Source organism: Rhipicephalus sanguineus, chromosome 4 (assembly GCF_013339695.2).
Source record: "Rhipicephalus sanguineus isolate Rsan-2018 chromosome 4, BIME_Rsan_1.4, whole genome shotgun sequence".
Classification (NCBI taxonomy): Eukaryota; Metazoa; Arthropoda; class Arachnida; order Ixodida; family Ixodidae; genus Rhipicephalus; species Rhipicephalus sanguineus.
The window spans coordinates 53,374,727-53,391,695 of NC_051179.1; the positions used below are offsets into that span (position 1 = coordinate 53,374,727).

The 16,969-nt window shown below is 47.2% G+C and overlaps 1 protein-coding gene across 1 annotated transcript in view; it reads right to left on the minus strand.

Moving 5' to 3' along the window:
- The window catches only part of LOC119391205 (mucin-2), a 148,351-nt gene that overhangs the window by 22,828 nt on the left and 108,554 nt on the right, over window positions 1–16,969 (minus strand). The window contains exons 5-11 of the mRNA XM_049415194.1: window positions 8,045–8,107; window positions 7,093–7,281; window positions 5,978–6,037; window positions 4,957–5,142; window positions 3,062–3,253; window positions 2,195–2,251; window positions 239–2,081 (exon numbers count right to left, since the gene is read on the minus strand). Coding sequence (XP_049271151.1) covers window positions 239–2,081; window positions 2,195–2,251; window positions 3,062–3,253; window positions 4,957–5,142; window positions 5,978–6,037; window positions 7,093–7,281; window positions 8,045–8,107 — 2,590 coding nt within the window. The remainder of the gene's footprint in view (window positions 1–238; window positions 2,082–2,194; window positions 2,252–3,061; window positions 3,254–4,956; window positions 5,143–5,977; window positions 6,038–7,092; window positions 7,282–8,044; window positions 8,108–16,969) is intronic.

The following is a 16,969-nucleotide window of genomic DNA, read 5'->3' on the forward strand; positions in this document are numbered from 1 at the left end:
GATGGTGTTGTGACGCTCTCGCTCACTTCTGGTGGCACTGTTGTAGCGGCTTCTGGAGTGCTAGCTTCTGGTGTAGAAACAGCTTCTGGCGACACAGCTGGCGTCGTTGATGAAGCCTCCTCGGGTGTGTGCGTTGTCATCGGTTCTTTCGTTTCCACTGTCTTGGGTTCCTGTCTTTCTGAAACCTCGGGCGTCGTGACTTCTTCGCGAGCGGTGGCAGGTTCCGTCGTTGCTTCACCGGTAGTTGAGGACGGTGTTCGTAACCTCTGCGTACGGCGTCACGGACGCGGTTGTCGCAGGTTCTGTCGCTGCAGACGTACTTTCAGGTGTTGAAGATGTTGAAGACGGAGTGGCCGTAGCTTCGGTGCTAGTTGCCGATGGCGTCGTGGGTGCAGTAGAGGGCTTCGTTTCTTCTTCCGTCACTTGCTCCGTAGTAGCCGATATTTCTGGAGCTCCAGAAGTGACTGGCTCAGCTGTGGTTCCCTCACTCGTGGTGCCCTCTCTGACTTCCTGAGGTGTCGTGGCTTCTGGCGTTACACGTGTCTCCGCTTCGGTGGTTTCAGGCGTCGAAACCGCAGTGGATGTGCTCGTTTCGTATGCTGGAGTTGTTTTTGGCCTATCTTCTCTTCCGAGCTCAGCGACTGTGGTTTCCGCTTCGGGAACCTTAGTCGTCGTCACCTCCGTCAGCATCTCTGTGGTCAATCCGGTGTATACTGATGGCCCTGTGCTGGCTTCTGCTCCTAGAGTAGTTCCCTCTGAGGCCGCTTCAGAAGTTGAGACGGTAGATTCCGGTTTCACAGGTGTGCTCGGCGCTTCAGTCGTCGTAGACACCTCCGTGTGCCTCACAGTCGTTTCTTCTGTAGCACCCTCCGTAAGAGCCGGTGTTGTCACGGCCTCTCTGGAGCTGACAGGGCCTGTGGTGACCTCTACTGCAGAAGTCGTTGTTTCTTCGGGTACTTTCTCGGAAGGTGTCGACGCACCTGTGGTAACCTCCGCTCCAGCAGTAGTGCTTTCCTCGGTGACTTTCTCGGAAGGCGTTGAAGCACCAGTGGTGGCTTCTGCTTCCGCCGTCGTTGTTTCTTCAGTGACTTCCTCGGAAGGCGTGGAAGCACTTGTGGCTTCTGCTCCGGCAGTCGTTGTTTCTTCGGTAACTTTTTCGGAAGGCGTTGAAGCACCTGTGGTGGCTTCTGCTCCGGTAGTCGTTGTTTCTTCCGTAACTTTCTCGGAAGGCGTTGAGGCACCCGTGCTGACTTCTACGCCAGCAGTCGTCGTTTCTTCGGTGACTTTCTCGGAAGGCGTTGAAGCACCTGTGGTGACTCCTACGCCTGCAGTTGTGGTTTCTTCGGTTGGTTTTTCGGAAGGCGTTGACGCTTCCGCGGCTTCTGCCGGTGTGCTCGCTTCTCCTGTTGTCATGGGTCCCTCGGTGTGCGACGTCGTTGCTTCTTCTGTGACACCGGTGCTCGGAGAGGCGGGCGTTGTTGAAGCTTCTGCAGACTCGGTAGTTTTTGGCACTGTGCTGACTTCTGGAGTTTCTGATGAAGCCTCCTCCGTCGCTCCCGTAGTGGACGCTGCTGTGACTCCGGCTGTCGCTGACGTTTCTTCTATTTTTGGCGTAGTTTCTTTGGCTTCGTACGGTGTCGGACTTTCGGTTTCCGCTGGTGTGGGGGACACCGACGGTGGGGTCGTGGCTTCGGCTTCCTGCGTCACGGTCGTAGCCGCGGCAGTCGTTGATGCTTCGGGAGCAGTTGTAGACGTAGCCACAGGTTGTGTAGTGGCTTCTTCCTTGGCAGCTTCAGTGGTTGCTGCCGTAGTCGCCGCCTCTGTGCTCACCGCGGGAGTAAGAGAGCTGGCTGGCTGCGACTCGGTAGTCTCCGGTCCCTCGTCCTCGCGTGGTCCTTCGGCAGTGGTCGGCTTTTCTGTCGATGGCAGTTCGGTGCTCGCAGTCACGGACTCCGTGGTTGCTTCTGATTTGGCAGTGCTTTCAGGCATCGTCTCCTCACTCACGGACGGCTTCGTCGTTGCCTCTGCTGTAGTGCTCGGCGCTCCCGTAGGCGTCTCGGATACTGCAGGTTCGGTCGTCTCTGTAAATAGGCACAGCAGGTATATAGGTGAACAAATGGCAATAAGATAGTGTATATAGAATAATTTTATAGGCAGAAAACGGACCCATTAATTTCGCTAATACTTGACCTACCTTTCGCGGCGAATGTCGGCGCAGTTGCACTGGCGAGTTCTGGCACAGCTGTTGTTGCTGCAAAACGCGCAAAAATAGTGTTAGGTTCACAGCATGATTTTCTCATGGAGGAGGAAACAAGGCGAAAAGTATTCTGATGATTAAATAAGCGCTGTTACACGTAACTGTGAAAACGTAAAAAGAAAAGTAACTAACTTATCAAAGCTTGCCTTTAGGACTCAGTTTAACAATAGATGCAATAAGTTTGTCACCTGATCAGGCAGAATAACAGCGTCATAGAAACAAGCTCAGGCCAGGCCCGTAGCCAGGAAGGGGGGGAGGGCTAGCCCCCCCCCTCCCCTCCGGAAATTATGGTGAAGTATGTGTTTTTACCAAAAATAAGCTATAAAAATATGTTTTTCTCAAAAAGTCAAGGTTTTGCGCAAGTGCCCCCCCCCCCTCCCCAGAAAAAAAATTCCTGGCTACGGGCCTGGCTCAGGCGATACTAGTTTTGCACTTAAACGAGTTGAGAAAGTTCACCAGAATGCTTTTTACCTCCTAATCTGTCGCCTGCATCTTATTTGGTCTGTTTCAGTGGGTCATGATGTCTAGAGAAACACAAAATTTAGGAGCGCACAATGTTTTCCTGGGCTACAGCGAGGCAGCTCAGGTCGCACGTTGCCATATTTTTTTCTCCTTGCTTTCGGGATGTTAAATGACAGTTCTCTGTTATCGCATTTTCGGTTTATTGCTGCGCATGTACACGTATCTCGGTTGATTCTTTTCAATCGTCTCAGTAGAGTTTGTCGCATCTCCCAGATACCGTGAAGCCCTCCAATGGCTCAGTTGTAGTACAGATACCTTTAGTTTTTCTCAATCCGTTCGTACCTTCGCCAGTGGTGCCTGTTGGGGCGCCGGTGGCAGTCGTTGTGGTCGCGGATGGCGCAACCGTGGTAGTCGCGGCCGGGGTCACACCCGCTTCCGTAACACCCTTCTTCCCTTCCACAGTTTCGAACGTCGATGGTGTTGTCGCTGCCGGACTTGTCGCCCCCGGTCCTGGCGTCGTTGTCATGTCGGACGCTGCACAAAAGATTCGAGAGGATCTTAACGGTCCGGTTTTATCACTGCTACTCCTTCGCCTTAAACAGAGTGATCAACTATAAGTGAGACGACACCTAAACAGCATGCTTCTGGCCACCCAACATCAGTTGGTTGGTGAAAGACGTCATGTTGACTCTGAGAAACACCTGTCGGGAATGCGTTATCAAGAAGAAAATCTAGGAGAAGAAGCGAGTCACGGCTCACAGTTTCTGTGACGCGTGAGTGGGCACACGTGACTGCGCACGAAATAACTGTTCACTTTTGCTTGTAGCGCATCTCAATCCCCAATGTTGTGCTTCACTGAAGAAATGACTGTTTTCTAGGTATCTAACAGGCTAAGGTAAAAGCCCCAGTCGCCTTACTTAAAGTTTCATGCGTCTACATATGTTTATTAGGTACACGTTTAGCTCACGCAGCTCTGAGTAGCAACGACCAGAGCGTAGCGGCTCAGGCTGACCTCTTTACAATCTTATAATGAACTCTCCCCCCCCCCCTCTCTCTCTACACTGTGATGAAGTCTACATGTCGTGATAAATACAATGCTCGACAATGTCAGCTTGCTGTGTTTAAACTATGGTTTGCTTAAACTTTAGATTCGTTAAGCTTCTTTCGAATCGTTGGATGATGCCAGACACCACATGAAGTTTTGCGCTACAACACTCATCCCTTAGCAGATTTCGAAGTGGATAACCGATACACAGCACCTTCAGGAACTGCAGATATTCATGTTCCGTGACAAACCCCTACCATGCGATCGTGATCGGAGATAAACGATCTATTCGTTGCACTCAAGACGGCGGCTTTGGAAACCATGTCTCACGATTATATTTTTTTCTTTCTTTTTTTGCATCCCGCCACGTAAAACCTCTTACGTCACATGCATGATGTGTTGTGGCCCATCCCTTAAATTCAGGGTGACGCAGCTACTGCATCATGATAACTAAAAAAGGCAGTGAAAGGTAGATTCGTTAACAGCTACGCAGTAGATTTTCTTGTTTTAGGCTTCGTCGAACTTTATTGTGTATGCGGGTGCTTCCTAAAGCACACTCTTGAGGCTAAGAAGAATTGTATGCAGAATACTTATTGCCAGGCCTAAGCAAACACATGCGGAATATAGACTAAAATTTCTTGCGTCATTACTATGCGAGTCCATCACGTACAAGTGCAAAACTTACTCGGTAGATACGTGTTAGCTAATTAGTTTGTAAGATTTGAAAGCAAACCGAGTAGACGCAATCACTGCGCCTATCGAAGACAACGATAATAATAATATCTGGGGTTTAACGTCCCAAAACCAAGACATGATTATGAGAGACGCCGTAGTGGAGGGCTCCGGAAATTTCGACCACCTGGGGATCTTTAACGTGCACCTAAATCTAAGTACACGGGCCTCAAGCATTTTCGCCTCCATCGAAAATGCAGCCGCCGCGGCCGGGATTTGATCCCGCGACCTGCGGGTCAGCAGCCGAGCGCCATAACCACTAGACCACCGCGGCGGGGCAGCGCTTGTGCCCATTTTTACAGAGACCGGTGGGCATCCGGCGGCAGCGGGATTTGAACCCGCGACCTCCCGCAGCCGAAGCGGACACTTTACCACGAGGCCACGACCGCGGTGTATCGAAGACAACGAATCAAGCGGTAGTGTGCAAGCAATTGTTAGCAGAAGTGTCCTGAACACTCACGGCATTCGTATCGCAAGGGGCAGCAGTGTCCTGGTTCCGTAGGCATGGCCACGCATCCATCCGACGGTGCTTTGCATTCGTTTACCGCGCAGACCACTTCGTGACGCATGCAGTAGCAGTGCTGACACGGCTCGTCAGAGGGCACCTGTGCTCCGTCTTCGTAGAACTTGCCCTTGTGCATGCAGCCTGGTCGGGGATGACAAAAGCACAGCAGAAAAATTACTATACAACTCAACAACTGTAAAAGGATTGGCCGGATGGAATGTCGCTGTTAGAGGAGCGTATCACCAACATTGGCCGTCATTAGCCAGTAACAGAGGACACTAGGGCTACGCAAGGTAACACTGGTCGACAGTATTTCTAAGGCTAGCAAACAGTGCCCATCATTCAGCCAACACTAACCACAAATTAGCCATCATTTTTGCCAGGACTGGTCAACGTTAGCTTGTACTAACCTGTGTGGGTAGTATGCGAGTAAATGCGATAGCTTAATTTGGTCGGAGATATTCATCATTGCGACCATCGCAGACAAAATATTCCGTTGCGGAAAGTATGTGGATAAGGCCCCGGAAGGCATTGCTTGCAAAATGTTTAGGAATTTCGCAGCGACGACAAACGATAACCTTTTACACGGTGGTCGCGAGAACAGTAAACATAAACGCTCATGGTTTGCGTACTTTGCTTACTGATCAACGAAGTCTTGCAGTGGTTCGTACATTGCCGCTAAATCATTCCTAACAATTTGTGCTTCTGTGCATAAGAAGCAAGTATTGGCACTGAATGTAGCCATATTGACTAAAACATAATATCAACAATTTTGTAGGTGACTGCTTTAGCTTATTGTAGCAATAAGACATGTTAGATGGGTTACAGGTTACGCTAAATCATGAGCGACTTCATGCTTTGTAGCTACGAGCACTGCGCATTTTTAAGATAAACAACTTTGCATTTACAAGCACAGTACTAAATTACGTCTGGGCCAGAAAGCACCACTAAATTAAATCGTCAAGAGATTACTTACCGATGGGAGGAGCCTCAGTTGACAGCAGACCAGGAGGAACTGTAGTGGCCGCTTCCACAGCTATTTCGTGAGAAAGAAAAAAGACAGCATATTAGCGGGCATCTCGCTGGCACGTTTCATACACAGCTACTTTTGTATACCCGCGAAAGCATCATTCATGCTTTCGAGGGTATACAAAAGTAGCTGTGCGTACGTTCTCGTCTAGGAGCCTGAATGAATACTAGTTTGTGTCGACTCTGTCGAGTGTGCATCGTTAAAGTGTCACCTTAAATACTTAGTGCGCATCTCTCACCTGCCACTCACGACAGAGTACCTGTCAAGCTGTGTACGCTCAGTGCTTTTTATTTTTTTTTGTTCTTAATGTTATATATCCGCACTCATCTGGTCAATTGTGCACACAAAATCATCGACTCCTTATATTTGCTTGTAAAGCTGTCTTCTCCTTTAACGCTATGTTAATGCGACAAAGCCGTCCTGCGGAGTAACATTCCGCGAACGCAATGAATGCGTGTTTCTTTTTTTTTTTAAGTGGTACGAGCAATGAGTGACGCTATTGTTTCTCCTCAAAGCACTTCCGGACGAGGACACACTTCCGGTTGTCCGAATATTCTGAAAATGTGTTTTAAAATAAAACTGGAACGAAATCGACGGTTCTGATTCAAGTTAAGAATTATATTGGATACATATGATATCGGAGCATCAGTTTACTTAAGATAAGGGCCAATTAACTTTTAGCATCATTAATGAAAGTTAATTGAATGAGTTCATTGAAAGAGCAGACGCTTTTGTTGTGAACAGCTGAGATCGTGGCGGCATCTGGCGGAGCAGGTCTCAACGACGCGCATCTTTCTACATGGCCTCTGAGATCCGATTTGGTAGCCCGCGAAACTCGAACTTAACCCAAGGAATACGACGGGGCACACGAAGGCCGAGGTACGAGTGCCGCTAAGAGGCACCTAAGTCGAGGATTAGCTTCGACTTCAGAATTTTTGTAGAATAGAAGACAGACAGCGAAAGTAAAACCATAGAATAGAAGGAAAAAGACGTTCAACAGAGTTTTCTTTCTTCTGTTCTATAGGAATAAACAGGGACGATGGCGGGGACACTATACTCACTGCAGTTGTATCTTGTGGGGCAGCAGCTGGGCCTGGAGAACACGGGCGAGCAGCCGTCCACGTGAAGTTCGCAGTCCTGCAGTACGCAGGCGCTGCTGTTGCGGATGCAGTAACACACCTCGCACGGCTTCTTGGGGTCCCTGGGCATCCGCGCTCCCTCCGAGTAGTGCTTGCCGTCGATGTAGCATCCTGCAGGAGCGCCAAGCACACTTCGTGTTACGACATTAGCGTGCAATATGACGTACAACTTGCCGCTACCAGCCCAATCTACATTCCGCTATGTACGATATTACGGACGCGTTAGGAAGCAGTGCAGCGAAATTGCTGTTTTTAACTTATAACTATAACCCCAATAAGGAAAATGACTTAATGATCATTGTGAACGTACGACTGCATACTGAGCTAAAATATCATTGCTGCTCCTGTAGAGTAAATATTACTGTCAGAGTTATCGTATGTAAGAACGTCTAATTTGTTCTTTAAAAACAACTGCACACAACCAGAATGACACACGTTACTGGCTCTTTCTTCGAGCTGCATGGTCTACAGGAGTTCAAGGAGAAAATTCTATTAGCGTGGAAATTCACTTGGCGTGTTAAATTAATGAAATATTTGGAATATCTTGCCCACGTTAAGAACAATAGATTGCAGTTTTGTAACGGGCTGCGACCACAGCCTTATGCCGGTTAAGCAAAACACCGTCCCTTATCAACGTGCCCCTGTTTCGACCCCGTTTCTTAGCACTCAGGGCAAGAAGAAAACACGAAGCAAAACGCGTCCGTCACTCTTTAGCCTGCAGAACATGCATGAAATAACAGATTTTTTTTTAAACGCCAAGTGCACCAATAAAACGCGCAATCAATTTATGGCAGATCTGAAGTTATTGGTAAAGGCCCTCTTGAGGTGCAGTTCGCTGCCTTGAAAATACATGCAAATAAATGCACGCACTTACCTGCTCCTTCGTCGGCGAATGGAGCTTCTGTTTCCGGCTCGTAGAGGGCGGTAGGTACCGGCACTGAAACGAAATGCAGCAGGGAAACTCCCGGTTGCAGACGCTTGCCTCTGTGTCGCTTCTCGGAGAACTGCAGGCTCAAACCTTAGTGGCCGTTTAGAGTTCCGAACCACTCCAAGAAACGATGCTCTTGTAGTTAAGACACAGCAACACGTTGAAACACTCCCTGATTGGTATTGTATTTATCGTAGGAACCTGAGTTATGCCACGTTGATTGATTGATTGATTGATTGATTGATTGATTGATTGATTGATTGATTGATTGATTGATTGATTGATTGATTGATTGATTGATTGATTGATTGATTGATTGCGCCACTTGAATAGCGCGATCGCCTTGAATTTGTGGCGCAGCATTTTTCCTTTATACATACCAATCCGCGAGAGATTTACTTTATAAGAAATATTTGTCGCGCCTCATAATCATATCGTTGTTTTATGTCATGTAAGGCCGCTGAATCGAACTTGAGGTCATAGAGAATAACGTAGGTTACGGGCACAAAAAATGTGAATCTGTGACATTCTCCCACCTTGGTTGGGCTCTTCAGAGCAAGCATGCGCGCGCATTTCAACTTGAATCGCAGATTACATGTTAAACCGTGTGCAGCATTCGACGACAAGTTTGCACGCGTCATAATCTACGTATCCAGTAATATTAAGGTGAACTCGAATTTCTGAGAATATAGGATGTAAAGGAAGCACACTGGCGTACCCTGAGTAGCAACAAACGTGGAACAGCATTGAACATGTAATAATGACACTCTTTATTAAAAAAATAATAGAGATATCAGGTGCATAAACGACTATGGTAAAGAAAACACCTTCACAAGCGTATCAAAACCCAAGCCTTACATTACTGTTGACCGTTTCGCTGCTGCTGCTGCAAGGCTATGTACGCTCACGGCTGTTAAGCGCGAAACGTAAGCTCGTCGATCGTGAGGTTAAATCACGCCTATTAACACACTCTGCGATTCTATAGATACGACCGTTACATTCAATCCCGTCAATTAAATGCTGTACACATTCTCCAAATTCGCATGTACTGGCCTTCGTAACGTTCGTTTTAACCTTCGACAGTGTTTATCAGGTAGTGCGCATATATTTTTTAATGTCAGTCGCGCTCGTGTCGACATATGATGGAGAGAGAGAAAGAGAGAGAGAGAGTCCTTTAAACGAAAGTGATTTTGCGGCCTTGCGTTGTCCGCACTGGTTAGTATGTCAAGGGCAGCACCACGCCTGACACCACCTGGAATATTTCGTCGGAATTCATAGAAGAGAGAGAGGGAGGAAAAAAAACGAGGATATAACATAACTGGCGAGGACAGCAGGAGAAAGGAAAGAAATACAAAAATTTCGAAGAAGGAAGGAAGACGTGGCTTCGCGTGATCCTCGTGAATTAGAAATCGCACGCCGCGGTCTCGCCCTTTTCATATACGTTCTGGGCGTCTCCCCAAAAAGAAACCGTTGACAAGGTCGATAGGTCACGACTTCGGACAGACTTTCACTCGCGCAGGTAAAAAAAACACAAAAAAACAAGCTTACATAGGCATGAACTTTATCGATATGGCTATACGTATACACATTTGGGAGGTGTAGTAAAAAAAAAGAGAATGGTCGGGGGAACGAGGAAGAAGACGAGATTCGAGCAGAGATAGCGAGATGGTGCCAATCTCGGCAAATTATACACGGGAGCACCTGTTAGATGCCAGCAGCCTTGAAAAAAAAAAAGGGGGAGAAGACGCGTCGTCGCCTTTATCTCACCGCCGACGGCGCGGTCTGCGTGCGAAACAAGGACCCCCATAGCGGGAAACAAGCGCGCCCATCGGCTATATATACATGCGCTCGCCCCTGTGCGCGTGTTCCGTCGGCTTATGATCTTCGTGGCTCGCGATCTGAGAGGAGGTGCGCGTGTGACGCGCACTGGAGCGACAGTACGCGTTTCTTTGTGTGTGCGGGTTTCCTTGTGCGGCTCTCTCCCTCTCTACCATTGCAGCCTTGTTCGAGGGGGATTGTTGGTTAATATTTTGACAAGTGTGCTGTTCAGAGAAACAAACAAAGCAGGGATGCTAGGGCAATAAAAGACGGCACTGACTTTAACAGGAATAATTTTCTCCATTTATAACGATGCTTCGTTAGCAGCAAATGCAAGCGCCTGTTCATGTACTCTGCGTGACGTTTATACGATATCTATGAAGGCCGACGCAGCCTCGAAACAAACCCCTATGGATGTCGTTCTTATCGGTCGGTAAAACCGAATCTTCCTCTTTCCTTGTCACCTGGCTTTCCTTGTTTGTTCGTTCGTTCGTTCGTTCGTTCGTTCGTTCGTTCGTTCGTTCGTTTGTTTGTTTGTTTGTTTGTTTGTTTGTTTGTTATTTTTCTTGCACCGTTTAATAGTCATTGCTTGACAGACAGATTTACCAGTTCTCTTACTAGTTTAGCTTATGAGACTCATTATGATGTTTGTTCTGTACAACATCGAGAATCTTACCTCGCCTAGCCAGATAACAAACTTCTCACCTTTCTTAAAAAAGGAAGTAATGTTTATTCACTCACTCATACTGATCACAGATAACTTGCGAACCAGGGGCGTAGCCAAGGGGGGGGGGGTTCTAACCCCCCCCCCCGAAATTTTTCAATTTTGCTTGCGTATATATACACGCACACATACAAACGCACGCACGAACATACATAAAGTATGCTTGAACCCCCCCCCCCCCCGAAAAAAATTTCTGGCTACGCCCCTGTTGCGAACCTTTGACCCTAACCTCATTAGCTTCATTAACCCGTTTTTAATTAAGACATGTCCGTGACAGGTGTTAAGCGATGGTAAAGATACCAAGCCCGACAATTAATTTCCATTCCGATCGCAGGCAACTGTCCAGCGTTTTAACTTAACCTCATTCGTTCCATTAGCCAGTTTTTAAATAAGGCAGGTTCCTTACAGACGCCAACTGGCAGTACACACATAGCGCGGACGGGCACTCCTGCTTCGTGAAATGGAAGGCGCTAACGATGCACGTCCCATCCGGTGCGAGGCATATTCCAATTTAGCAGCCTCGTTTTTCATCATTTTTGTGCCGCGGAGGTTGCGCCGGCGCAGCGCTTGGCGGCGCCCGCGTGTCCCTGGATGGCGTGAAAGCACGAAGCGCGGGATCTCTAGGCGTCTTCAGGCGTGCCTGTTTGATTTCCCATTCGTCACGTTTAACTTCGCCTCCGCATGCCGACGTTCCCTTCTATAGGATTCTCTTCCTGAAAGTTCCTTTCACACTCAGTGCATCTCTCGCCAACGCATTCTTTTTGCAGGTTTTGGGTCTATTTATATAGGGTTGCAATACGCCTGTTTTAAGGAACAGCCAGTTTCATAACAATAACGTGCAGTGTTCCGTGCGAAACACTGCGAGCCGGGCGTTTGCAATGAACCATATACTGCACGGCTTGCCGTGTTTCGCAGTGCTCCGTATGTTCCGCAGTTGAACGCGCAGTGTTCCGCGTGGCTCGTCGCCTCCGTTGATCGGGCAAGGAGCATTTACTTCGAATAGCCAACTCAATTGGCGCTGCCGTCGTGAGCTTTCACAAAAATGATTGCCCAGTTTTCTGTGTTGTGACGTCAAATTAAAATCACGAAACGCCGAATGTATAACCTTTTTCTTGCGTTCTTTGAGTTTGCTACAAATACGAAACAGCAACGTTAACAGCCCGAGATGACTGCACTTGTATTCATGTGTGAAATAGTACACACATCGCTTATCTTGGTCAATGACCAAAATAACTCTGTTAGAAGACGTGTCAGTAAGGTGGTCAACAAATAGCTGTTTCGTTCTTGTTTTCCTTTTTTAGTAATAAGGGTCTCTGGGACCGCTGTTGGAAAACTGTATAGCGGGACATGTGAAACGATGTGAGAGGAGGCCGCGGTGTTCACAAAGTGGAAACAACATTCGTGCGTGCAGCGCAATTTTTTCATCCTCTAGTGAAGTTATCCGAAAAGCAAATTATTGCAAATTCACGCGCTCGTACACGCCCAGCGCATCTGCCAGTCGGAGCTAATGATGATTATTATAGGAACGCACCCTTTAAAAAGCGGGTGGTGCTACACACTAACAATTTCGTATCCTGAGATAGTGTCGTGTGCCTCGAGCTCGCTCTGGAGTGAAGTACATATACCTACGGCCGAGAGAACTCCTCATATACATCCAACGTGCCTTATTTATATAACGTCGATCGTGCGCACCAGCATAAACTCCGCACAGCGGTCACATTCTTTTGGGAAATTAGTGTTCCCTTCTCCTTTCCAGCCTACCCTTTTCACATTCAATGCCGGCGAACCAACAGTGCTGAGGGGAACATCTCAGGATGTATTACGTGAAGAAGGCACAGTATTTTCCTTCGCTGTGCAGTAATCTGCAGTCGTCGAACAGGGCTCAAGCTTGCTCTCTCTCTCTCGGCGATGCTTCCATTGCTGCCGAGATACTTATCTAAGGGCACGGCCAAACGTTTCCTTTTGGATACACCTACTCGTGCGCGCGCTCCGCCCGACCGAACGCTGGGCGTTCGAAAGTTTGGCGTGGCGTGTCCGGTACGAATTTATTGCCCCTTCTTTCTCTCTCTCTCCTTTTGTTTCTTTTATCCTTTCCCCCTTCCTCTTCGCTCACCTTGCCCTGTAAGCCCATTCTGGCGGCGAGGGTTAAAAGAAAAGAGCGTTGACCTTCAAAGTCCACGTCTCTCCTCTTACGCACAGCCGGAGGAAAAGGGGGAGGGGGAAGGAGCCTGGCTGAGGGGGGAAGGGGAAAGGAAGTGGGGGGGGGGAGCTGTTGCCAGTGTACCAGTCTCTGGTTAAGCGTCTTGACCGGTGGCAGGGTTCGGGTCAGTGCAACGGTCTTTATCGATAGAGAGGAGACTGCAATTAACGAGGCCCGCGCGCATATTCTCCCTTAGACGCTGGCTTACTTGCTCCGCGCCAGTGCTTCAGCGTCGCGTTTTATTGCCCCAGAGAAAGGGTACGCGGCTGTAAGCTAACTACCATCCTATATGAACCCTCCGTGTGCGCCACGTCTCCGTCTGCATGTTGCTGCGGCTACTGAGGCGTATCTTGTAGGGCAAAGATTGTGGCACTCAAGCTGTACATACACTTTATTCTTCTGTTTGTTTCTTGCACAGTGTATCTTGTGCACCACTGGCCTTGCTTTACAGGTTGGTCGTTCACTGGTGAATTGGGTGATAACCGCGTCTGTGCGTTAGTGCGTTGCTTTACTCTTTCCTGTCGTGGAAGCTAACTTTTCTCGGTGATTGTGCTCGTAACTGTCGGACCAACTTATGCATGTTCATGCAGCAGCGGGAAGAGACCAGTACATGGGCAGGCACTGTGCATCGTGAACGTTGCTCTGTGAATGCGCAGCGAAATGTGTTTCAAGTCAGAGCGGCTTCCCGGTGTCGTCCCTGTCGCTACGTTTTGTGTGGGCTCTTATTGATTTGTATTTTGTCGTAGTTTTCCGCCAGCTTCGAGACGACATAGGTAAAATGATATCCTACATCAAAAGAAGAATGTCTGATGATATATTCGAAACGCGTGCTATATCCGCGTATTTCGCCCTATTTATCTCGTATTCATTTCTTCACAACGAATATCACGGCGGGTCTCAAAATATAAAACTACCAGATAATTTTTGTACCAATAAATTTGTAGCTGTTACCTCATTCACTTGTTAGGCTCGAGCTAGGATGCATCCATATTTTGTTGGTTCGTTTAGATTTACTGTTATTAGAAATTATGTGCAGGAGTCGTTCGGTGAAACAATGCGCTGTCACTTAATACAGCAAGCAGCGGCTGCAGCGGCTGCATCGGCATTGTCAACAGCAACTTGACAGGAATATTGCGCTGCGCGGCCACTTTTTCGGCACTGCCACTCAATACGCTGTGAAGCTGTTTTCAAAACAGTAACCAGCATCCATACATTTTCAAAAGCTTCATGATTGGCAATAGTGATATTCACAGAAACGCACACAAAAAACACATTTTGGATGTGTAAATTCTTGGATATATTTGCACGTACATTCACCGAGATCACGTACACTTTGATCACTTCAACATTTCAGAAAGATAAGACATCCAGAGGCACTGCATTCACCGACAGTTCAACACTAGCACTGTAATACTTCATCAGTCACACTGTAACAACTAGATGCAACATAAAAGTTGCGTATGTGCAAGAGCAGCGTCGCTGTAGCAGTTGCTTTGCTGAAGCCACCACGTTAAATGATACAAGGCTTTATAGTTCGTCCCATGTCATACAACATATCTTGATATCGGTTTCGAGAACGTACGTACTGATTTCTTATGCATAACCCGGCACGGCAACTCTACGAAATTTACGCATTCTTTTTGACAGCTTTTTTTTGTCAGATATGTTGTTCGGGACCTTAAAGGTAACGTGCAACTACGATCCTCTGTTTAGAACTGCTTGCTTCAAACAAAGCTCCGGTCGGGATGCTATCTCATAAAAGTGCTGTAGCGTATATTTTTTCAGGTGACTAGTACAACTTGACAGAATCAACTTTGAAGTTTGTGTTCATGCCAGGCCCGTAACCAGGAGTTGGGAGGGGGGGGGGGGGGTCACTAGGGCCTCCCCCCCCCCCCCGAAATTTTGGTGAGGTAGGTGTTTTTACCAAAAATAAATAATAAAAATAGGTGTTTTTCTCAAAAAGTCAAGGTTTTCAGCAAGTGCCCCACCTCGAACAAAATTCCTGGCTACGGGCCTGGTTCATGCTCGAAAGTTTAGGTTGATAAAGGTGACCTCATAACATTTTCTCGGCATGCTGCGCAGCGTTAAGGCAATATAGTTACTATAAAAATCATACACTATCGCGCAGTCTCACACAGGCCTACATTCGCTGAAGGTTTCTAGCAAACAAAGCAAATGGGAAAAGAACCTCCCGTCAAATTAAGAGTAGCAGCGCACCAATCAAAGTTCTCTTGATAGCGTTTTCGCGTTTGTGGTGATGGTGATTTAAGGCTGATATTTAGGCTAAACCTAGGTCAACGCCTTGCCTTTCGGTTACAATCGATTCCTTGCGCTGTTCAGGTGTTATGGTCACCTCGCGAATCGTTTAATTTTCGGACTTATTTAAATTGGATTCATCAATTTGGTGATGACGGTTCAGCAAAACAACCGACCACTACTTGCATGGCAGTGTTGCCCTTGAGGTTTCCAGTACAATTCTGCAACCACACATCGTATCTTCCGACTAGTCCTAGGTTGGCAGTGCAGTATTCATGCAGAGCGGGGAACTGGTTCCCTTCGTTGTGCCTACGGGGTTAAACACATGTGCGGGGAAACCGTAAGCTCAGGAAAAAAAGTGACCTGTCTCGTGCAAAAACAATCGAGCTCGGCTGAAAAAACAAAAACATGCCGTGTTAAAACTGGACGCATGCACATGCGTGACTCGTGTAGAACGTTCTTTCTTTTCCTGTTAACCAGGTTAAACAGTCCGCTTAACTGCAAATACGTCGTAGTCGTTAACTGTAAGTCATGCAATGTGCCGCTGGACATACATGAAAACGAAAAAAAATATATAGCTTAACGCTCTCTTCATTAAATATCGCAGTACTTTAGCCTTCCGTTATTGGCCACACCAAGCCGAATATATATATGGAGTTGATCTTCTATTATCACTTCGACATTGATCTTCGGCACATTTGCAGTGTTTCCACGGGGAAATGTTTGATCTGCTCCTCCTGGGGTTCACACCATCTTGAGATATTTCTTGTAAGTCCCCCTGAACTACGGCACTCTAATGGAGTTGACTATGATTGGACATAGGCTGATTAAACGTTTGAATGGAGCGCAAGAGAACCACGAGAGATTTGAAAGAAAGTTTACTGTGTAATGCACTCTTTCCGCCTCACACACAAAAAAAAGTGTTGAGTACTCCCTTTGCTTACCGACTGTGAATGCCTCACTGACTTATAATCCAAGCTATGACGCAGGTATTAGACTGAAAAGCGCCCTACACTCGTTTTAATGTACGAAAAGGCAACTTAAGTAAGACAAAACTTTCTTTGTTGGATGCTTTTACAAAACTGCTAGATTTTTCCTGCCGCTTGTGTACAGCCTATTCGTAATCCTCGTGACTCGATTCGTGCATGTCTTTCGTTTTTCACTTCTTCAGCTTGGGCTACTGAAGGGTCAACTACCTGAAGCGCGAAAAACAGCGCACAGTTGCGTATTCTAATTCTATCGGTGCAGCTAAGCCCTGCCGGTCTGTACGATTTATGTTTCTTCAGCCGAGTGATTTTTTTAATTGTGCAGGCAGTGACAGGTCTCACACGTGCAAACCAGTGGCGCATCAAACCTACGTGCCGTGCCAGGGAGGTGAACAGTGCACATACACCAGCTTGTGCCAAAGAAAAAAATAAAAGGTAACAAAAACAACAAAAATTATGCATGCGGTTAGTAACGGCGTGCACCACAGAAGATAAAAGCGTGGGGTGCACACCGCTTCGGGGACCACAACGCTTTGTAGCACACCCTGGGTAAGCACTGTGCCCTTACGGCACTCGTATGACACCTTACCACTACTTCTCTAGTTGCCGATGATGTTTAGCAGTTATAGTCGTCATTATTTATCATGTCATTTCATTACCAGTTAGTAAATAGCTTGCGTCCTCCATGGGCGCAGTTCGATTTCCATAGACGAGAACGAGGGGAACTAGTTTCATAAAGGTTATATTTTGTTCTGTCGCACACTTTTCTACATAGATCAAGATAAATTGCGTAATTATTCATTGTCCCATCTCATCGAACAGAGAAGGCTAAGTAGAAGAAATAGTACTTTGATAAGCGACTAAAGTTTCGCGTAGAACGTTATTTA